At 44.5% G+C, this 24,144-nt stretch overlaps 1 protein-coding gene across 2 annotated transcripts in view; it reads left to right on the top strand.

The window, feature by feature from the left end:
* LOC115166801 (D-glucuronyl C5-epimerase B) overlaps positions 1–18,720 on the top strand; it is an 80,429-nt gene extending 61,709 nt beyond the window's left edge. For both annotated transcript variants that reach the window (XM_029720630.1, XM_029720629.1), the window contains exons 4-6: positions 5,130–5,381; positions 13,159–13,451; positions 14,233–18,720. In XM_029720630.1, the coding sequence (XP_029576490.1) occupies positions 5,130–5,381; positions 13,159–13,451; positions 14,233–14,964 (1,277 nt within the window). In that variant the 3' untranslated portion in view covers positions 14,965–18,720. The remainder of the gene's footprint in view (positions 1–5,129; positions 5,382–13,158; positions 13,452–14,232) is intronic.
* The last annotated feature ends 5,424 nt before the right edge of the window (positions 18,721–24,144 follow it).

The raw sequence follows: 24,144 nt of genomic DNA, 5'->3' as shown, positions 1-24,144 counted from the left end.
CAGTGTGTCCCTGTCATGTCTGGCTTTGACTGACAAGCGCCTGTCCTATAAATAGATCACTAGAAGATTCATGTCGTTCATTCGAGTGGGAGAAGGCTCTACTGACTTCTCTGACGACTTGAAACTTTTTAAATGAAAAGAAGCCTAGTTAATTAATAAAGTGGAAAAAGTAGCCGGCTGACAAAGTAGTTTATCGGCTATTTCGCCGATGGTCGGAGCTTATGGAAAACTCTTATCAGGTGACTGAGTTGCTGCTGAAGTTGAATCTTTAGGAATGAAGTTCTAGCAGGGTGTCTGTCATTACTGGAGAGAGAAGCTTCTCTCCTCAACCCATAGAGCTTTTCTTTATCACTTTCTAGTCTGTGTTCTCACGGTCTTTCTCTTCCCCTAGTCTCTCTCTCACACACCCTCTAATGATGTATATGACACTCTTCATCCAGAGGAGTGTGTGTGTGTGTGGAGGGGGCTAAGGACTCTGAATAGAATCTAGGCCAGACACTGTCGCCAAACCTAAGACTTAATTGAACTCCTGGAGCGTGTAGCAGGAGTAGCAATCCCCTGCCATGGTGCTTACAGAGGCAGTCCTGGTGCCACGCGGCCCTAGTGTAAATCAAGTTTTAAGTGAGAATGGCTTGCATCATCTTTAAAGTCGACATAGCTCAGGAAGATCTAAGCGATAGTCAAACCATCATAAGCCATTTTTACACCAAAAATTATTTATTTTCTTTGGAGAGTCTTCATGCGCCAGGTATCCTTTCTACATCAGACATGTCTTTTTTTTACCCAGCAGCCCCTGAGAAATAATGGATGTGCACGCTGAGTGTTTGTGTGAGATGGATGGAGGGCGACCTGGCAACTGCCTGGGTTTTGTAAGGAGAACTGAAGGCAGACTACTGAACACTATGCTCCCAAATTCAGAAAACGTCACAACCTCAACTATTCCATTATTAATAATCCTAAACTCTGCTGTCCTTTTGTCTGGTCGTCCTTTTGTCTGGTGTTGACGGTTTATACTTCGCTGTCTTTCTCTCCTCATCTCTTGTCCTTAATCTGCTCTGAACTGAGGATAGTGGAAAGCAATATGGTAGATCCCTCTTTTTTTCCATTGGGTGCAGATGAAGGAAAGGAGATATGAGGAAGCTTCTTTAAACCATTCACACCCATTGGTCCGGTGTTGTCTTGTTGTACAAGATAAAACATTACAAACTGATTCACACCCCCTCACTGCTTAATGCAGAATAATCACCCCCACCACCACCAACACTATGGGCTAGCCTAACGCTAGCCGCTAATGTGATTGTCATGGCTAGTGGGTTCTGCTGTCTCTGTCATGAGCTCTTTAGGTAAACTATCTATTCATCAGGGTGCCACCCGCCAGGCAGCCCAGGCTATTTGTAGTGGGACGAGGAGGCTAGCCTCCAGGTACCTGACGTTGGAAATAGATTAGCTTGAATTTCACCTCACGGTCTTGTCTGTCTCTCTGATCACTTAATGTGGCCATTTTCCTTTCTCTCTGTGTGCTTGCCTATTTCTCAGTTTGTTTCTAAAATAGGCCGTGTCTCGCTGGCACTTTTGTCTCGCTTCACTTTGTCTCTGCCACCCCCCCCCCCCCCCCCGCTCTTTACATTTGTCTACCGCTGTCTGTGGCTCTCACTCTCTCCCTTCTCTTTATAGGACTCTCTCCATTTCTATCTTTGTTCTCCCAGCTATGAAGCTCTGCCGCCGCTCTGTCTGCCGCCGCCGCTCTGTCTGCCGCCGCCGCTCTGTCCAAGACTTGAAGCTCCGGTACCGCTTGCCGTGCGGTAGCAGAGAGAACAGGGTGGCTGCAGTCTTTGACAATTTTATGGGCTTTCCTCTGACACCGCCTATTATATTGGTCCTAGATTGCAGAAAGCTTGGCCCCAGTGATGTACTGGGCCATACGCACAAACCTCTGTAGCATCTTAATGTCAGATGCCGAGTAGTTGCCATACCAGGCGGTGATGCAACCGGTCAGGATGCGGCCCGTCAGGAAGTCCAGGATCCAGTTGCAGAGGGAGGTGTTTAGTCCCAGGGTCCTTAGCTTAGTGATGAGCTTTGAGGGCACTATGGTGTTTAACGCTGAGCTGTAGTCAATGAACAGCATTCTCATATAGGTGTTCCTTTTGTCCAGGTGGGAAAGGGCAGTGTAGAGATGGCTTGATCTGTTGGGGCGGTATGCGAATTGGAATGGGTTTAGGGTGTCCGGGAAGATGCTGTTGAAGTGTGCCATGACCAGCCTTTCAAAGCACTTCATGGCTGCCGATGTGAGTGCCACGGGCGGTAATCGTTTAGGCAGGTTACCTTCGCTTCCTTGGGCACAGGGACTATGGTGGTCTGCTTGAAACATGTAGACTCGGTCAGAGAGGGGTTGAAAATGTCAGTGAAGACACTTGCCAGTTGGTCCACGCATGCTTTGAGTACACGTCCTGGTTATCCATCTGGCCCCGTGGCTTTGTGAATGTTGACCTGTTTAACTTGTTATGGATAGGGGGCAGTATTTTCACGGCCAGATAAAAAACGTACCCGATTTAATCTGATTATTACTCCTGCCCAGAAACTAGAATACGCATAGAATTATTAGCTTTGGATAGAAAACACTCTAAAGTTTCTAAAACTGTTTGAATGGTGTCTGTGAGTATAACAGAACTCATTTGGCAGGCCAAAACCTGAGAAGATTTCAAACAGGAAGCGCCCTCTCTGACTATTTCTTGGCCTTCTTGATCATCTCTATCCAAAACAGGGGATCTCTGCTGTAACGTGACATTTTCTAATGCTCCCATAGGCTCTCAGAAGGCGCCAGAACATTGAATGATGACTTTGCAGGCCATGGCTTAAAAAAAAGTAGCGCATTTGGATAGTGGTCGATCTGAGAACAATGAGACTGGGGGCGCGTGCACGAGAAGACTCCATGTTTTTATTTTTTCGTCTTTGAACGAAAACAGGGTTTCCCGGTCGGAATATTATCGCTTTTTTACGAGAAGAATCGCATAAAATTTATTTTAAACAGCGTTTGACATGCTTCGAAGTACGGTAATGGAATATTTTGAAATTTGTCACCAAACGCGCCGGGCGCGTCACCCTTCTTTACCCTTCGAATAGTGTCTTGAACGCACGACCAAAATGCCGCTATTTGGATATAACTATGGATTATTTGGAACCAAACCAACATTTTGTTATTGAAGTAGAAGTCCTGGGAGTGCATTCTGACAAAGAATAGCAAAGGTAATCCAATTTTTCTTATAGTAAATCTGAGTTTGGTGAGGGCCAAACTTGGTGGGTGTCAAAATAGCTAGCCCGTGATGCCGGGCTATCTAGTCAGAATATTGCAAAATGTGCTTTCACCGAAAAGCTATTTTAAAAGTGGACACCGCGATTGCGTAAAGGAGTTCTGTATCTATAATTCTTAAAATAATTATGTTTTTTGTGAACATTTATCGTGAGTAATTTAGTAAATTCACCGGAAGTGTTCGGTGGGAATGCTAGTTCTGAACGTCACATGCTAATGTGAACTTGATTGAACAAAACATGCATGTATTGTATAACATAATGTCCTAGGAGTGTCATCTGATTAAGATCATCAAAGGTTAGTGCTGCATTTAGCTGTGGTTTTGTTTTTTGTGACATATGCTAGCTTGAAAAATGGGTGTCTGATTTCTGGCTGGGTACTCTGCTGACAATCTAATGTTTTGCTTTCGCTGTAAAGCCTTTTTGAAATCGGACAGTTTGGTTAGATAAAGGAGAGTCTTGTCTTTAAAATGCTGTAAAATAGTCATATGTTTGAAAAATGGAAGTTTTCGGATTTTAGAGTACTTTGTATTTCGCGCCACGCCCATCATTGGATATTGGAGCAGGTGTTCCGCTAGCGGAACGTCTAGATGTAAGATTAAAGGTCTTGCTCACATCGGCTACCGAGAGCGTTATCACACAGTCATCCAGAACTGGTGCTCTTGTGCATGCTTCAGTGTTGCTTGCTTCGAAGCGAGCATAAAAGGCATTTAGCTCGTCTGGTAGGCACGCGTCACTGGGCAGCTTGCGTCTGGGTTTCCCTTTGTAGTCCGTAATAGTTTTCAAGCCCTGCCGCATTCGACGAGCGTCAGAGCAGGTGTAGTAGGATTCGATCTTAGTCCTGTGTTGACTCTCTGCTTGTTTGACGGTTTGTCTGAGGGCATAGCGGGATTTCTTATAGGCGTCTGGATTCGTGTCCCGCTCCTTGAAAGCGGCAGCTCTAGCCTTTAGCTCGATGCGGATGTTGCCTGTAATCCATGGCTTCTGGTTGGGATATGTACCTACGGTCACTGGGGACGACGTTGTCGATGCACTTATTGATGAAGCCGATGACAGGTGGTGGTGTACTCCTCAATGCCATTGGATGAATCCCGGAACATATTCCAGTCTGTGCTAGCAAAACAGTCCTGTAGCGTTGCATCCGCGTCATCTGACCACTTCCGTATTGAGCGAGTCACTGGTACTTCCTGCTTAGTTTGGGCTTGTAAGCAGGAATCAGGAGGATATAATTATGGTCAGATTTTTCAAATGGAGGGCAGGGGAGAGCTTTGTATGCATCTCTGTGTGTGGAGTAAAGGTGGTCCAGAGACGTTTTTCTTATGGTTTCACATGTGACATGCTGGTAAAAATGATTTTGTTTGCCTGGATTAAAGTTCTCAGAAGGTAGCCCGATGTGCGTCCTTTTCCTCCGTCTTTTCTTCACCCAAATGACGGATCTGGGCCTGTTCCCGGGAGAGCAGTAGATCTTTCTTGTCGGACTCGTTAAAAGAAAAAGATTCTTCCAGTTCGTGGTGTGTAATCCCAGTTCTGATGTCCAGAAGTTATTTTTGGTCATAAGAGACGGTAGCAGCAACATTATGTACACAATAAGTTACAAACAACGCAAAAAAAACTAACGAAATAGCACAACAGTAACGAATTGCAACTGATATCGAAATGATATCACAGTGTATCAAGAATGAAGTCTCTCTGAAAACAAGACCGTAATTATTCAGTGGCGTCCTGGGTGCTCAGGCATGATCTGTAATCACAGGTGACGTCACTGCTTTGTAAAGCTAGTGCCTCAACTGTTTCATTATGTAAGCTCTCTCCCTCTCCCCCAGGCGTGCCCCTCTCTACCCAGTGGGGTCCCCAGGGCTACTTCTATGCCATCCAGATCGCCCAGTACGGCCTGAGCCACTACAGCAAGAACCTGACGGAGCGGCCACCCCATGTGGAGCTGTACGACGCGGCCGATGAGAAGGACAACCGAGCGGGCTCACCCAGCGGGCCCTGGACGGTCCCCAAGGGCTGCAGCCTCACACGGCTCCACGACAAGGGCCGTGCCACCGCCGTGCGCCAGTTCAGTGCCCCAGGTAGGATGGCAGCAGCGCATGTATGTCTATAGTACGGGGAGGTAGATGGAAATGGAATGATATTCTTGTGCGTCTCTGTGGTGGATAGAATGCAGTGGTTGAAAATGAGGCTGGAATGTTCTGCTCTATTCAGTTCTGTCCTCACCTCAAGCTGAAGAGCTTTCTTAGACCTTGATCATTAGTACATCATCAACCTCTCCTTGATTGCTCTCTTTGTCTTTCTCTTTCTAGCTCTCAACTTTGTCTGGCCATTTCCCTCTTCTCTTCTCTCTCGCTCCATCTTTTTTTGAAGGCTATTCCTCTCTCTACTCATCTTTCTTAGTCCCCATAGAATTACTCAGGTTAATGTTTTTTTCGCATGAATCTTGTTCTTGAGGCAACTCTGCACAGCCACAAAGTCATTATATTTTAACCTTAACCCACTGCTAACCCAATTTTGACTTTTCAGCTGGCCTATCTAAAGGGAAGTTGCTCAGTTCTGCCTCCAGGACAAGACTCATGACGACAAACGTCAACCTAATAGAATGAACTCCCACAATCCCCCTCTCTCTCCCTCCCCCACAATCTCTCCCTCCCCCACAATCTCTCCCTCTTTTCCCCAACCCCCTTGGGTATCTGACAAGCGGATCAATGAGTTTCATTTGATTGGAAGCCTGTGGCCTACTCATCCCATACAGAGCAGATTGTGGTCACTACTGTATGTCTCAGTCGTCAATGGCAGAGAGGCGCCTGGATTCTGGGCGCTGATGCCCATTCTTTTGTTGATCATCCTGTAATGCAGTTTTCCCCCTGCAGCAGATCAAACCCCATTAACATTAGCAGGGCCATTCTATAAGGAGACAGTGGAGTAATTGTTGTCACTAGCTAAGCCCCATATGGCTAGAGCTGTGGTCTATGAATGTGTGAGTGCTTATGTGTTTCAATAGGCCTAAATAAGTGTGTGTGGGAGCGCAATTGAGTACCTGGGTGGGTGTGTGTGTGTGTGTGTGTGTGTGTTGTCACGAACCGGCTCAAAGTGCGTAACAAAAAAGGAGACAACGTGGAGATAAGGAATAACAAAATATATTTCTTTAACTAAAGTAAACTAAATATAATTAACAATGGTGTGTGTGTGTGGTCAGTAATCACTAGTGTGAGTGAGTGGTCGCGTGCATAAATGTGATAATGAGGGGTGTTGAAAGGTGCCAAAGCAAACAACCAAAAACAGCCACAACCAAAATCTGTGTCTGCATGGAGAGAGTCTCCCCAATGAATGGGGAAGAGGTGCATTTATCCTGGGATACACCCGAGCCCGGGTGTCCCATTTCGCTGACGACCCTCCCAGCTCCGCCCACCGACATCCTATTAAGGAAAACAAGAGCAAAGAGAATTCGGCAGACAGAGTGGGAGGGTCGTCAGTGTGTCACGATACCTGCATTTTAATTTGGATACCAGGTTTAGTATCACAATGCTCGATACCAAAATGATACCTCAGCAAAAACAGAGGGCATATTAGCCAAAGCCACAGAATGGCACTTGATCCAGACAGATGAACTCAGGTACTGCTCTGTTCAATTGCTGGGTATCTTTTGAGTTCAATATCATTACATTTGAAATGTTTTACGTCAGACTTCTTCAGATACAGCCATGTATGTATTAATGAACCAATTAAACAATCTAACTACATAACAACAACATGGTAATAACTTTTTGAATGTTAAATCTCTATTGATAAACTGGGTAAATCAAGATGTAGTCTAGGTCTATCCACAATACAGGTGAATGCATATTCAATAGGAGTGTGTGCATGCGTTGAGTTATTCAGCTTGTTTTGGCTGATTTCATGGGGTACAGATGGCAATCTGTTTCCCTTCCATGTGACACTTATGTTATTGTACCAATCAACAACATTTGCGTAGAAGTAGCTTCTTTTATAAAATTGCCACTGTCTCTTTAACTAGTAATGAAGTCGTTCACGAGCCAAGAGGGGTACGGCCTGTCGGAGCCCTCAGTTCTCTGAGGCAATAAATCTTTGACAGAGAGACATGAGGGAGACCGATAAAGTGAATTAATTACGTTTTTGGTGGAAAGTTAGCCTGCAAAGCTGGAAGCTACCGGTATCTTCTTGCATTGTCCACACAGGCTAAAATACTTTACATTGTTTTTTGAACAATAATTAACAGTTTCAACTTTTCTACATGCCGTGTCACATTTTTCAAGTGTGTTGACTTCTGTGCATCATGAGTGAGGAGCTAAAATAATGCAGCCCAGACTCCCAGTGCAGGCTAACAGTGAGTATGTGGAGCTAACATGATGCAGCCCAGACTCCCAGTGCAGGCTAACAGTGAGTATGTGGAGCTAACATGATGCAGCCCAGACTCCCAGTGCAGGCTAACGGTGAGTATGTGGAGCTAACATGATGCAGCCCAGACTCCCAGTGCAGGCTAACGGTGAGTATGTGGAGCTAACATGATGCAGCCCAGACTCCCAGTGCAGGCTAACAGTGAGTATGTGGAGCTAACATGATGCAGCCCAGACTCCCAGTGCAGGCTAACGGTGAGTATGTGGAGCTAACATGATGCAGCCCAGACTCCCAGTGCAGGCTAACAGTGAGTATGTGGGGCTAACGTGATACAGCCCAGACTCCCAGTGCAGGCTAACAGTGAGTATGTGGGGGACATTTGCAGCGCTGATAGACTTGATTCGTGAGACACATTTGACAAAAGTATCGAAAGTAACAAATTATAGTACTCAAACCGTTTTGGTATATTCGTGTGCCTTCAGAAAGTATTCACACCCCTTGACTTTTTCCACATTTTGTCGTTAACAATGTGGGATTAAAATGGATTTAATTGTAAAAAAGAAATGTTAGTGATCTGCACAAAAGACTCAAAGTGGAAGAAAATGTCATTTTAATTTATTTAAAATTAACACTAATATATCTTGATTAGATAAGTATTCAAACCCCTGAGTTAATACATGTTACAATCACCTTTGGCAGTGAGTCTTTCTGGGATTTTTGGCATAGATTTTCAAGCTGATTTTAAATCAACTATAACTAGGCCACTCGGGAACGTTGTCTTGGTAAGCAACTCCAGTGTGTATTTGGCCTTGTGTTTTAGGTAATTGCCCTGATGAAAGGTGAATTTGTCTCCCAGTGTCTGTTGGAAAGCAGACTGAACCATGTTTTCCTCTAGGATTTTGCCTGTTCTTGGCGCTATTCCATTTATTTTTTTCCTAAACTTCCTTAGTCCTTGCTGATGACAAGCATATCTATAACATGATGCAGCCACCACCATGCTTGAAAATATTAAGAGGTACTCGGTGACGTATTGTTGGATTTGCCCCAAACATAACGTTTTGTATTCAGGACAAAAAGTTCATTTCTTTGCCATTTTTTATTTTTTTTATTTATTTTTTTAGTATTACTTTAGTGCCTTATTGCAAACAGGATGCATGTTTTGGAATATTTTTTTCTTCTGTATGGGCTTCTTTTTCCTTCTGTCATTTATGTTAGTATTGTGGAGTAACTACAATGCTATTGATTCATCCCCAGTTATCTCCTTTCACAGCCACTAAAGAAAAAATCTCACTGTTAGCTTCATAGTGAAATCCCTGAGAGGTTTCCTTCCTCTCGGGCAACTGTGTTAGGAAGGACGCCTGTATCTTTGTAGTGACTGGGTGTATTGATGCACCATCCAAAGTTGAATTAGTAATTGTAACATGCTGAAAGTGATATTCAATGTCTGCTTTTTTTTATTACCCATCTACCATTAGGTGCCCTTCTTTGTGTACCATTGGAAAACCTCCCTGGTCTTTGGTTGAAATTCACTGCTCGACTGAGGGACCTTACAGATAATTGTGACTGGTTTCAGGAAACTAGGCATATGTCATGCGTCACTACTTCACAGGAGAGCCATTTGAATGTAAATGTTTTAGCTAGCTAGCGTTAGCAGGCTCGCTTGCTAACGTTACGTGTATGATCTGTGTAGTAATATTATTCATATTTGAGCCATTTGCATTGCTAGTTAAAGCCTAATGTTAGCTAGCTAACATTGAACCTGGTTGGTTAGCTACCTACAAATTAATGCAGAGTAGTAACGTTAGAAATTGGGATTATGGTTCATTGTTTAGCTAGATAGCTACATGTCTAAACAAAAGACTCCACTGTGCAAGTAACCATGTCAATAGAATGTTCATGATGTCACTGCGACAACTGTCGCTAGACTTAGCCAGAGCGAATTTACCAGCTATCTACTTCGATTTCAGAGCACTCTCGTCTGAGTGTGCCAGAGCGCAGAATAACTGACAAATATACGATAGCCCAACACCCGTTGAATATTGCCGGTATCAGTAAATGTTGGCAAAAAAATCGGAATTAAATTGTTGCCAGCACTACAGTTAGTCACCAACGTTTTGGATAACATAAAAACAGCCTAATCAGCTCTGCCTGGATGAGTAAAATGGTCGGAGTGATCTGTTCTCTAATTTTTTTGGTCTGGCAGTAGCTAGCAAGCTAGCCAACGTTAGCTTGGGTGCTTGACTGCTGTTGAGGTCAGAACGCTGGGATGAACCCTACTCCTTGTGCCAGAGCGTCCAGTGTGCGCTCTGAACGCTAAGAGAGCGAAACGCTCAATTTACCAACAGACAATCTGACAACACTCTGAGTTTACGAAACGCCCAGAGCGCGCTAACCTGCTCTTCAAATTAAATTACAAACACACCCGTAGTATAAACCAGCCTTTAGTCTTAATGTCTTTGATTGTTTAGTACATGGCCTTACATGTGAATCCTTAAAGAGATGGGTGGAGCTAAAGCGAGTGTGAACGATGCTGAATGGGTGTAGACAAAAGAGCTCTCCAGTAGGTGTACCAAAACATTCAAGGGCCATTTTCTCGAAAGTGAGGTTACAAGTTTATCAATTTTCAAAGCATAATTACTTTCCCATTGTTCTGTAGTGTATGATATACCATTTTGTAGCTCTGAGTCTCTACTTTTATCCAATGTAAAAAATTTAAATATCTGGGTAGAATACTTATTGACTAATTTCAGCTTTTCATTTTTATTCATTGGTAAATATTTCTAAAAACAGATTTCCACTGATATTATGGGGTGCTGTGTGTAGATCTGTGACACACAATCTCAATGTAATCCATTTTAAATCCAGTCTAACTCAACATAATGTGGAAAAAGTCAAGGTGTGTGAATACTTAATGAAGGCAATGTATGTATTAGTGCACCTGTGTCGCAGACAACCTGGCATATTGTCTCTCTCAACCCCGGTGATGAGCAGCAGCAGACAACCTGGCATATTGTCTCTCTCAACCCCGGTGATGAGCAGCAGCAGACAACCTGGCATAGTGTGTCTCTCTCAACCCCGGTGATGAGCAGCAGACAACCTGGCATAGTGTCTCTCTCAACCCCGGTGATGAGCAGCAGACAACCTGGCATAGTGTCTCTCTCAACCCCGGTGATGAGCAGCAGACAACCTGGCATAGTGTCTCTCTCAACCCCGGTGATGAGCAGCAGCAGACAACCTGGCATAGTGTCTCTCTCAACCCCGGTGATGAGCAGCAGCAGACAACCTGGCATATTGTCTCTCTCAACCCCGGTGATGAGCAGCAGCAGACAACCTGGCATATTGTCTCTCTCAACCCCGGTGATGAGCAGCAGCAGACAACCTGGCATAGTGTCTCTCTCAACCCCGGTGATGAGCAGCAGCAGACAACCTGGCATAGTGTCTCTCTCAACCCCGGTGATGAGCAGCAGCAGACAACCTGGCATAGTGTCTCTCTCAACCCCGGTGATGAGCAGCAGCAGACAACCTGGCATAGTGTCTCTCTCAGCCCCGGTGATGAGCAGCAGCAGAGAGGAGATGGGATCTCGTCTGTATTCCCGGCCCATCATTTATTGATGGCAGAGTAATCACAGGGCCACGGTACAAATCCACTTACTCTCTGGGTTGCCTTAAGTAATGGATTTATGAGTGCATTAAAGAGCTGTAGAAACCTGGGGCCCTGCCTGCCAGCCTGACTGTGCCTCTCTGTCTGTGTGTGCCTCTCTGTCTGTGTGTGCCTCTCTGTCTGTGTGTGCCTCTCTGTCTGTGTGTGCCTCTCTGTCTGTGTGTGCACTCTCTGTCTGAATGTTTAATAGTGCCTCCTCCGCTGAGTGTTTTCAGAGTGCTGTGGGGTGCAGACTTAGTAGGAGGGAGGGAGCAATGCTTAGCCGCTGACAAGGGGCCTGAACATTTTGGGATAAGTTCAGAAGATGAATTCTGGAAGGAAGCGTGTGTATCTATACAGTACCAGCCAAAAGTTTGGACACCTACTTATTCCACGGTTTTTATTTTTTACTATTTTCTACGTTGTAGTGTAATTGTGAAGACATCAGAACTATGAAATAACACATGGAATCATGTAGTAACCAAAAAAGTGTTTAACAAATCAAAATATATTTTATATTTGAGATTCTTCAAAGTAGCCACCCTTTGGTGTGATGAGCGCTTTACACACTCTTGTGTGGAAAACCCTTGAATGAGAAGGTGTGTCCAAACTTTTGACTGGTACTGTATGTGTGTGTGTTAGGGATTCAACATTTCCTAGTAGTGTTGTCAAACTGTGTTCCATGCTGGGTTGTTGCCTAAGGAAGTGTTGCAGTGCGAGATGTGGACTGAATCCAGACAGTAAAACAGAATTTAACAATGTATTGAACTTTTTCAGTAGGGAATCAACTAAATGTATAAAAGCATGTATTAATTTGCCCAAGTTTATCATGACATGAACAGAGTGATTTGGTATTTCCTGCAACTTTCTGACGAGGCAAGGACAATTCCTCCCTGTCTGTATGCTGTATGGGCGGTGTGCGCTGCTATCACTTTGTGTAGCCGTTAGCGATGATGCTAATGATAAATCTCCCAATAGATGGAAAGGTCTTCCCAAAAACATTCTAAATGAAATATTAACTACAGAGTAGCCTCTGTTTACCTGGCAGAATATCATTATTATTTACATCAATCCAGTGGGTATTAGTTCTGTAAACTCTACCCACGTGTGACAATGCAAATGTGTGCTACAAAAACACAGCTAAACAGCCTCTTGCTAGGTGCACACTGGAATTAAAGGGTGACAGCATACTAATTTTCCCATTCCTCAAGTGGTCTCCTGATGTGGTTTAAGTATGGTTGTTGACTTAGATTATCCAATTTTTTGTTTTTTTAATAAGTGTGATTTTGAGAGCAAAAAAACAGAAAAAACAAGGAACTGAAAAACAGAACCAAGAACTGAATTTGGATTTTTTATTTTTTTTACAGATTTTTAATTTTTTTTACAGATTTTTTTTTTTAGGGGCCTAATTAGGATATGGGCCGAGCAGCACCTTGGTCTATTTTCCTTCTCTCCCCACTATCTCTCTTCTCGTATATCTATCTATCTATCTAGGGGGACTTTCTCTCAGAACCCATGCATCTGTTGGGGGAGGAGAAGAGAGAGACTTCTCAAAGTCCTATTACAATGCAAGCCTACAGAAAGCTGTCCTTAGAATGACACGGTAGCGCTTTATGATGCTGCACGTTTAAGACAAACTGTCTTGGGTGTGATGGGCCTTTTTCTAAATACAGCGCTTTGTTACAAAAAAATCCAACTTCAAAATCTCCCTCACCCTGTTCGTAACCATGAGAACAAACCCAAATACACACATTCTCATTAGTTCAGAGAAGGTTGGACCCTAGTGAGTACCAGCGCTGTGAAGAAGTGTGAAACCATTAAACCCACCATGTTGTTTCTCCCTCCCGTCACTACAGAGAACTCTGAAGGTGTCTCCCTCCCCCTGGGCAACTCCAAGGACTTTATCATCTCCTTCGACCTCAAGTTCACCTCCAATGGAAGTGTGTCTGTGGTGCTTGAGACCACGGAGAAGGGCGCGCCCTTCATCATCCACTATGTCACCTCCACTCAGCTCATCGCCTTCAGCGGCCGCGACATCACCTACGGCATCGGGCCCCGTGCCGCCTGGTCCACGGTTACCCGGGACCTGCTGACCGACCTGAGGAAGGGCGTGGGCCTGTCCAACACCAAGGCCGTCAAGGCCACCAAGGTCAGCACCAAGGTCTTAATTGTGTTAGAGCAGGGCTCTCCAAACCCCATTTGATTCAGTTTATCAACAAGCTAATTATTAGAATCGACTGTAGTAGATTAGGGGTGTAGTGAAAAATCTACAGGAGGGTGGTTCTCCAGGAACAGGGTTGGAGTGAGAACCTACAGGAGGGTAGCTCTCCAGGAACAGGGTTGGAGTTAAAACCTACAGGAGGGTAGCTCTCCAGGAACAGGGTTGGAGTGAGAACCTACAGGACGGTAGCTCTATGGGAACAGGGTTGGAGTTAAAACCTACAGGAGGGTAGCTCTCCAGGAACAGGGTTGGAGTGAGAACCTACAGGAGGGTAGCTCTCCAGGAACAGGGTTGGCGTGAGAACCTACAGGAGGGTAGCTCTCCATGAACAGGGTTGGAGTGAGAACCTACAGGAGGGTAGCTCTCCAGGAACAGGGTTGGAGTGAGAGCCTACAGGAGGGTAGCTCTACAGGAACAGGGTTGGAGAGCCCTGCTGTAGAGAAACAACAAAATGTATAGAAACAATAATACATTTTAACCAAACAATACATTTAAACATGTTGGTTAAGACCATAAGATACTATTTACAGTGTTAAAATATATTTTTAAATGTTAGTTACCAAATCAGCATATAACCCATAAGGTTATAAAGTACCAGAAACTTAGAAGTAAAAGTTGTGTGAGTCTTGGTAAGAAGAGTTAATGTTCCTATCATGTTAAACATGGCTTCAGTTAAACAAAACAACCTGCCCCCCCTCCTTGTTTCCAGGTGATGCCGCGGCGGGTTGTGCGACTGATAGTCCGCGGGCGCGGCGCCATCGACAACGTCACCATCGCCACCACGGCACACACGGCTGCTTTCTTCGCTGCCAGTGACTGGCTGCTGCGCAACCAGGACGAGCGTGGCGGATGGCCCATCATGGTCACACGCAAGTTGGGCGAGGGCTTCCGCCCGCTGGAGCCCGGCTGGTACTCCGCCATGGCGCAGGGCCAGGCCATGTCGACTCTGGTCCGTGCCTACCTGCTCACCAAGGACCAGACGTACCTGAACGCTGCGCTGCGGGCCACCGGCCCCTACAAGCTGCCCTCTGAACAGCACGGCGTCAAGGCTGTCTTCATGAACAAGTACGACTGGTACGAGGAGTACCCCACTACACCAGGCTCCTTCGTGCTCAACGGCTTTATCTACTCGCTGCTCGGTCTCCACGATCTGGCCGAGACGGCGGGCGAGAAACTAGGCCGGGAGTCTGGCCTGTTGTTCTCTAGGGGCATGGAGTCCCTCAAGGCCATGCTGCCACTGTACGACACGGGCTCGGGCAGCATCTACGACCTGCGGCACTACATGCTGGGTACAGCCCCCAACCTGGCACGCTGGGACTACCACACCACGCACATCAACCAGCTGCAGCTGCTGGCGTCCATCGATAACGCGCCCATCTTCCGGGACGTGGTGAAGCGCTGGAAGAGCTACCTGAAGGGGGGACGGGCCAAGCACAACTAGGAGCCGGTCCTGGACCATAAACTCGTTGGGGAAGGTGTGGGAGGGAACCGGGTGGTTTTTGTATATGTGTGGGTGTGCACATCTATCTGTGTGTAAAGCCTACGTAGCTAAGTGTGTGTGTGATCTGGTAAGGTTACAGAGAAGGTGAAAGGTGCATTCAGTATTGCAGTCTAAAAGCGGTAAATGTTTGCGGTGCCCGTTACAGTCCCGGGTCTTATTTTTGCCACTGTAATTGCAGCTGTGGTCTATTCCGAGCTAGCTGTTGTAATTATGTGCAAACGTAGCTTCAGGGAGTGTGTCTGTGTGTATGGGAGAAAAAGGGTGCCCCCCCTCCTATTTGTCTCTTCACTCATCAGGATGCTGCAGAAGAAGGTCTTGAGTGGGTTTATTGAATAGCTTTGTTCCAACACTTTATTCCTTCACTAGTCTCCCCTCCAATTGTCTTTTTGTTTACTGTTTCATCTGTGTTTTGGGACGGCTGAAGAACTAGCTGACTGAAACCATACTGTAAATACTAGATGGAGTATGATATGAGTCTTTTATTTGGAGGAGACTAATTTATAAAGACTCTTTTTGGAGGAGAGTCTTCATGAATTTTGGATCAGGTTTTCCCCCAACCGACCAGTTTTCCAACAACATTGATAATAGTTGTTTTGAAGGTACCAAATGTTATTTGTTGTTCTATGAAAGTAAATAGTCCACTGATTGGTGTTCAGAGTAGAAAGATAAGGAGCTACTATCGTCATTCACTAACAATCGCTCCCCTGGATTATCATGAATAACCCCAGTTGATGTAGAATCAGTTCATTTTAACCCAATCCCAACCTAAAACATCAGTATCCAATAAATAGATCTGACTTGTGATCAGCTCTTAGGGGTAGCAACATCTCGCCCCTTCCAGAAAACATCCCATTCCCATAGGCCTCATAACCACCTCACCACAATCTCATTTTGGGGGGTGAAGATTGAACCCTGCGGAGCCCCGTAGTCCTAATCTGTTCAGGGGCGGTGTCCGTGTAGCTGCTCTCAGGTCAGTTTGATTGCTCTGGGACACGGGTTGTATTTCAGCCCAGCAATGGGAGGCAGCATCCCTGATCCCCGGCCACAACTAGCTCCCATTACAGCTCCCTGGGGTCGGCCCATCATCCTTCACATACTGGAGCCAGAGGCATTCGCTATAGTCGTTACATTACATCCTATCTTTTCCCATTGCCAGGAAATGGCCGCCCTCCCCTCAGTCTGAGACTGGAGCTCTGTCCATGTCCATTATAAATCCATCTTGAATTCTTCCTTAGTGATTTCACTGATTTTTAATTTCACCGTGGGTTGATTTTCGTGAACCCTCTCCAGTTGTGAGTGTCTGATCAGCAAATGAAATGTACATGAATGTAATTTATTTGAATATTGTTTCAGTAACACTGACATCATAGCCATATCCTATTTTACATTCATTGTCAGAAATACTGGCTACTACACTACATTTTGATTACTCTCTCAATCATCTGGAAATTATGTCAATCATTTGCTAATCACTACACTACAATTCTGGAAGTGTGTGTGTCTGCGCGTGAGAGAGAGAGTGGGCAGATTGAGGCGTCATGTTGTTCCAGGAACACTGTCAACATCTTTAGTTTCTCAACAAGAACATCGCCGGCGGCTGAGGTTGTTTTGAACGCTGCCCTAATTCTTGGCACACGGAGACGCTAGCCGAAAGCAAGCTAATGACAGTCAGTCTTTCTCCTATCCGTTAGCATGCGTGGGCTCGGGCCTGTTTAATCTCCCTGCCTGGCCTATTGACAGGTGGATGTGAGTGAAGAGGGTTGCAGAGCCACCTCTAATTCAGATGGTTAATAGGCTTGAGTCTTGAGAGCCTGTCGGTGGTGCATCAAGGAATGATTCACCTTTTAACTGACTGGTAAACAATGGCTGGCCAAGCCCAAGAAGACGGTTTCACTCCTGACTGATATGGAGTCAGATCAAAGATGGTTTGTGAAAAGGATGTTCTGTGGTACAGATGGATCGGGTTTCACCGTCTCCAACCGGCTACAGGAATTCTAAAGTGCGTAAGAGGTTCAAATGTTCTTTGTTCAAAGGACCACTCCATTTCTTCCATTTTTCCTAAATCACTTTTTAACTTGATAAAGGACGAAATCCGGCTATTTTAGTGACATTGGCCCTCGCTCTTTGAGGTGATGCCAATGACGTATAAAATAATGAAAGGAAAACCTACTACTGGTGTGAGTCTGGTACTGCTGTCAGAGAGGAGACCGTAAGAAGAGCTTGGCGTGAGCTACATGTTTTCATTAGAACATGCAGAGGAAATGGTTTAGTCAATGGGGTTTAACCTTCATTTACTCTCAGTGAAATCCAGTGTCAGTCGAGGTCCAGTAGTTCTCAAACTCAAAGCCCCAACCTTGTGTTTCCTAGCCTGGTCCCAGATCTGTTTTAGCACGACAATAACCATAGGATTTCACAAGACTGCACAAACGCATCTGAGACCAGGTAGTGTGTGTGTGTGTGTGTGTGTGTGTGTCTACCTGCTCCATCTGATCTCCCAGGTTCCATGTCAGTCACAGGGTTCAGATGGTCACCTCTTCACCCTCTGTGACCCTTGCCCTCTTGTGCCCTGCTCTGGTTTCATTCTGGAGGCCAAGTCATTGGTTGCTGAGAAATTGCACTCTGAACCTGTCATAACTTGAGATCCCCTGATTTGGATATTCAATGGATATTGTTTGATTCTCTTAATCATTGGTTGATCATTTCTATTCAATCTCATTTCTTCACATGAGTACCACTATGCATATTTCATACTTTGACGGGACTAAGAATGAAGTACATTCTTTAAAAGGATATTGGGACAGTCAGGCGTACCGATAGGGCCTGTTTATTGAGAGCTTCATTTTGTTCATACCAAAGTCTTTAAAAGTCCAGGTTGTTTGAGGTGTTATTCTTCTTTTTTTTGGTTTCTACATATTTTCCATGAAGCATTTTGTTTGTCAGTCTCAAGTCTGAGATATCACAAGATGACAAACGATAATGCTTAAACGAGAGTTTCTTGCCTTCCCCCCTCAGAGACAACGGGGGAATCAACTGCCTTTTGAAAAATGTAGTTTTTGAAATGTAGATTCTAATAGAGTAGCGTGGGAAGTTGTAGTTTACAGAAGATATGTAAAACTGGCCTGTCTAATGGGATGTGTGCAACCGTACCTCTAGTGTTAGTGCTCGGTCATATTTCAAAGGGAAAAATAGGCTCCTAACTGCAGATCCTCCTGGAGGGGGTTGTAGTTTACCAGCTTGTTTTGTTTAGCGTTGCTTTACATGGTGGAAGGATTTGCTTTAGGGTCAGCTGTTTTGTTTGTTGTTGTTGAGTAAAGCACAATCACAGGCTCCATTCGTTGGTCTATATTTCTGTTGGATTTTCTTTCTTTTGGACAATGTGCAACGCCTTCCTTTTGAAAGCTGCTATTGTTTTTCACTGTGTAATGGAATCTTTCTAGTCTTTATTTTCTCTCCTTTTCAACTTGATTCTTTCCACTATCCTGTAAATTGACATGTGCGGATCACATGTGACTTATGCAATAAAATGTAGACTGTGTCCCAGCTGCTGAGGGGCGCCCAGAGAGCGGTTGTACAGACAAGCACAATGTGCACATGCTACCATTTTTTTATGCAGAGAAAAAGTGTTTATATATAAGAGTGAATCTTTGTGCTGAAAAGTCGCTTTTTAAAGTTGTAAAATAAATACATTTTTCTTAATGTTGACGTCCAATGATCTCTTTCTTCAAATATGCAACCATGTTCCTGTTTAATACTCTTTAATTGCTTAGAAGATTAATCAATCAAGATGTATCAAAATGCACAACTCGTTTCGGACGAGACGATTGAGTTACAATCCGATAGTCTACTTCCATTAAGTGATCAGTCCTCTACACCCACAAAACACAAACCTGAGCAAAGACCTAATGGATGGAACCCGGGTGAGTTTAAGCACATTGAATTGGAAACTCATTGAGGACGCTCGACCTGAGCTCAGCAGAGCTCCCCTCTCCTGACATTTATAGACTTCAGCCCTTCTCTCTCTCTCCACAGACCCTAATGATATTACCTTTCCTCCTGACAGCCAGTTTGTCTCCCAGCCCTTTAATTAGGCCTTTCCCAGACTCCAGGCTTTGTCTCTTTATTGGCCCCATTGGCCCTCCCTCCACAGGACCATCCACATCCTTCACCTACTCTAGTGCCATTCAGATGCCTCTGATAGCATTAGAGGAATTCATGGTGCTTTGAGAGTCCGGAGACCCAGGAGAGGAGCACTGCAGCTGGGTTCATTTCACTGTCTGTCTGATCAGATTAGCTCCAGGGTGACCCTACGCTCATTGGGTTTGGGTCCGTGTGAGGCGTGTGTAGATGGGATAGGGAGAGAGGGGGGGTGGAAGGGTTTGAGGAGAGCAGATTAAAGCAGGGGAGGTAAGAGTTGAGTGAGTGAAAGAGGGAGGTAGAGGGGGAGAAGGGAAGATGGAGGAAGCCTCGAGTCATCACTTCATTGTGTAAGACGGAGCTTATGAAGTTGCAAGTCTTAGAGGTAGCTGGAACTTTCTCATTACATTTGATTTGCTTTTTCTAATCTTAGCTTGGTTTATGATCCCACTCTGACCTATTTTAAACACCGATGCTTATCTAATTCAGAAGCAGAATAAACATTTTATCGAATGCAGATAGTTTTAGCAATATCTATTTCAGACGATGGAACAGCAGAGATGATCATTAACCAAAGACCATGTGATCATTCCCTGATTGCTGCCATTGACTTACCAAACCAGCTAATTACAGTGTTTGGCTTGGCGCTTTGTCTCGCGGCTCTCCTCTTATAGGCATTGTACTGAATAATATAGTGCATTATGCCACTAACTGGCAGTTGTGTTAGAGCCAGAGGTGACCTCGGGGGCGAGGCTGGCATAACCGTGCCCCAACCAGAGAGGGAGAGCGACCTCAGCTGCTTACCCACCATTAATTATGAATCCGGCAGGGCAGACTGGGTCAGGGAGTGTCTGTCTGCCAGACACACACCCGACCTCGCCAACAGACTCCAGAACACCACAACCAAGCAGATGACCTAATCCACTCCAACCTACCTACCTTCTAACCACCTTCTACCCACCTTCTACCTACCTTCTACCTACCTTCTACCTACCTTCTACCTACCTTCTACCGACCTCCTGTCACACTGGCAGCACACACACTAGGACGTACTGTATTCTAATGAATGTGCGGCAAGAAGCCCTGTTTCCATTGGCACTTTGAAATTAGGGCCAAATTATACCCCCACTGGGGGCTCTGTTTTGCCTGCAGAAGAGGAGGGTGTTTAGCCTCAAGTAGATTTCTCTCAACAGTCAATAGTGGTGGTTACGCACCAAGGGCTTCTTTCCACAGCATGTGGTGGAAACCAAATGGTAGGTTCAGGTTGTGACCTACTGGGTTGTTGCCAGAACCATTGGTCTTTGTTTGGGTTTGTCACAGGGGAATTCTTCATTGTAAAACTATAGGTGGGTCAAGGCCTCTGGTAGATTTGGTCTATTAGGTCCCATCTGTTGCTATTAGAAGTCGTATCAGAAACCGTAGGAAATGTTGTCAATCACTGAGAATTCCCTCTTTCGCTACAGCAGAGCTACTGTGTCTATGCATTGTTCTTACAGAAGATATGCAGAAAGATTACTGCTTGTCAGAGAACACAATGAACTCAAGAAAGACTGGATCATGGTGCAAGTTAAAGAAGCTGGTAACAACTGATTTTAATTAGGTTGAAAAATACTATCTTCATAGCCAGGCTACTAATGCTATGTTACAGCAGTGATATTTATTTTTATATGGCTTCTGGGGGTGTTCAGGTGATAAACAACATTGATGGATTTTATTGGCCATTATAAGCCGTCACTGTAGTTGAATGAACACATTTGACCAAAGCAATCCAGACATTCTCAAAACCATGCTAATACCAATATTAGGCATTAGGATTCCCCAACCTGTGTGGTAAGGTAAGGCCTCTGAGCTGTTCACCTTGAGGACTGTTCAGAACTCTACCCTGTAATGTTTCCATATGAAAAGACTGACATCTTGTGGTGAAGTGTGATATTGCAGACATGGCTGTGAGCTTGCATTTTATTCACCTGTCATATGTATTATAATAGGGAAGAGGCTTGAGCTCTCCTGAAAGTCTGTCTGGAATTCAACAAACTACCATTCATTTCTTTTAAAGTGTTTTATTATTCATTATTTGCATGAAGAATATGACATTTCCATTATGAGGTCAAATAATCTCATAACAGTGATGTTTTTTCTAAGACATCCAGAGATCGATGCTCTAAATGTCCAACAAACTGGTTTGGATTTAGCCAACTACTTATTAAGATTGCATAAAATGTATGATAGAAGGAAATAACTTATCAGTTTCCTAAGTCTCTCTGTGGTCCCAGGTGATACTATATCCAGGGCTGCTTTACTGAGCTCTCCATCGCCACAATCATTAGATGGGAATGCACAAGCAACAATTATCAACACTTAACATATGTTCTTACATTGTAAATGTCTTGGAAACTGGATCGGGGCCAAACGGGACCATGGCAGGAGAGATCTTCAAGCCGGCCAGGGTCACTGGATAATCCAGCCTGGAGGCAGGCGTGTCCTCCTTCCTCCCGGCGCATGTCCAAATTGATCCCGGCACACGTCCTTCCGCCCTGCACTCTTCCTCCCTTCCTCCCTGTGCGCGTCCTCCCTCCCTGTGCGTGTGTATCGTCCTTCCTCCCTGTGCGTGTGTATCGTCCTTCCTCCCTGTGCGTGTGTATCGTCCTTCCTCCCTGTGCGTATCATCCTTCCTCCCTAGGTGTGTGTCCTCCTTCCTTCCTGCATGACTTGAGTGAAGCCAATGCAGCCGCTAAGGGAGCAAATATCTCACTACACGTCAACACAGGAAGAGTCCACCATGAACCCTGTGCACGTCAACACAGGAAGAGTCCACCATGGACCCTGTGCACGTCAACACAGGAAGAGTCCACCATGAACCCTGTGCACGTCAACACAGGAAGAGTCCACCATGAACCCTGTGCACGTCAACACAGGAAGAGTCCACCATGAACCCTGTGCACGTCAACACAGGAAGAGTCCACCATGAACCCTGTGCACGTCAACACAGGAAGAGTCCACCATGAACCCTGTACACGTCAACACAGGAAGAGTCCACCATGAACCCCCTGTGCACGTCAACACAGAAAGAGTCCACCATGAACCCTGTACACGTCAACACAGGAAGAGTCCACCATGAACCCTGTACACGTCAACACAGGAAGAGTCCACCATGAACCCCCTGTGCACGTCAACACAGAAAGAGTCCACCATGAACCCTGTACACGTCAACACAGGAAGAGTCCACCATGAACCCTGTACACGTATTGAAAAATACTCTGATGTCCGTCTTTTATTTTTCTGCCATTTTTCTACCTGGCTGGCTGGCTGGCTACACACACAGTGTGTAGGTTATTTACAGTAGGAGATGGGCTTCTATCATCTTCAATCATTCTATTTGGGCTTCGATCTAAAAGGTAGCTAGCAAATGTGAAACGGATTAAAATGACAAGAGTTGACAGCTGTATGAGTTCACCATTTACACAACATATGCTGCAACCTTTTGTAATTTTAATAGTTTGTTTCATATTGGCTGGCTTCCAACAATAGCTGAATTTGCAAAGCTAGCGAGCACCAATTCAGTTTCAGTGGTGTTTGCTATAATCTTTGCTACCCGGGTTAAATAAAGGTGTAATAAAATAAACAAATAAAAGTTCACTTGCGTCAATTTAGCTTTTGCAACGAGACCATTAAATATATTTAAGACAATGGTAGAAGAGAGTGTAGTTCTGTTCAGTTTGGATTTCAGTTTATCGCTAACCTTATCACAGGGACTTTGAAGCACTAACTTATATCATCTGCATGCTGATTCCATCTTTGACGACGCTACATAAATGGAATAGGTACTAGCTAGCTTAATAGTTAATATTTGCGCGCAAGCTCTGCATATTCAGCTAGTGTGTGTGCGCGATTGACTGGATTAACCTCACGTCAGTTACGTTCATTGAGTGTCTTTCAGACAGTAGATACGACCTCTGTTACCTAGCAAGCTAAGGAACTGGCAGTGGATCAAACCATTGTGAGGCAAAGGGTGGGGGGTTGCAATCTTTTGAAACTTAAAAACGCGCTATTAAGTGTCTATAATAAGCACAATTGCTTTCATTGCATATTATTAATATTATTTAAATTATATAGTTATGTTTCAGTGATATATTGGGGGGGACAAATCATATTTTTCCCAGGATGGGGGGGTCGTGTCCCCCCCGTCCCCCCCGGGATTTCCGCCCCTGCCTGTAACATAAACGTTTAATACACTAAATTTTCCCTATTTTAGTTTGTGTGTCAGCTAGGCCAAATTATACAGTGTGCATACTAATTTACCTGTTGTGACAAAGTGTGTCCGACTCTTAATCAGTGAAATTTGGGATACAATTGGCTGAATGGCGGAGCTGTCCTTCAGCATCACAAAGTTTTCCCTAACCACCACTATCTCAATATGCAATATAGTCTACTTGCAGTTCAGCACCACGCAAACTCACATTGAGGATGCACACCATGATAATAACATAACTAATTAAGGATGATCATATGTAATGTGTAGGCCGATGTGAAAGGCACAATTTAAATAGTGACATTTCATACATCTTCTGTTTGTTCTTTCATACAATTTCCTTATCTAAGGTGTTAAATTGGATTGTGGCACTATCAATCCATTGAGATTTTAAATTTTTTTTGTAAATACAACCAAATTGTTTTTTGTTTTTTTTCCCTCCAAAATCCAAACTTTTACCTTTCCAGACAATTTGAGACTTTCCAAATGCCTTCCTAGCATGATTTGATATCACTGTCATTACATTCACTACATTAAACTAGACTACATTAAACTAGACTACATTAAACTAGACTACATTAATACATTAACTGGACTACATTAACTAGACTACATTAACTAGACTACATTAAACTAGACTACATTAATACATTCAATTAGAATACATTAACTAGACTACATTTAAACTAGACTACATTAACTAGACTACATTAACTAGACTACATTAAACTAGACTA

Source organism: Salmo trutta, chromosome 29, assembly GCF_901001165.1.
Source record: "Salmo trutta chromosome 29, fSalTru1.1, whole genome shotgun sequence".
NCBI classification, from domain to species: Eukaryota; Metazoa; Chordata; class Actinopteri; order Salmoniformes; family Salmonidae; genus Salmo; species Salmo trutta.
The sequence above is the reverse complement of the archived record's forward strand: the minus strand, read 5'-3'. Positions and strand labels throughout refer to the sequence as shown.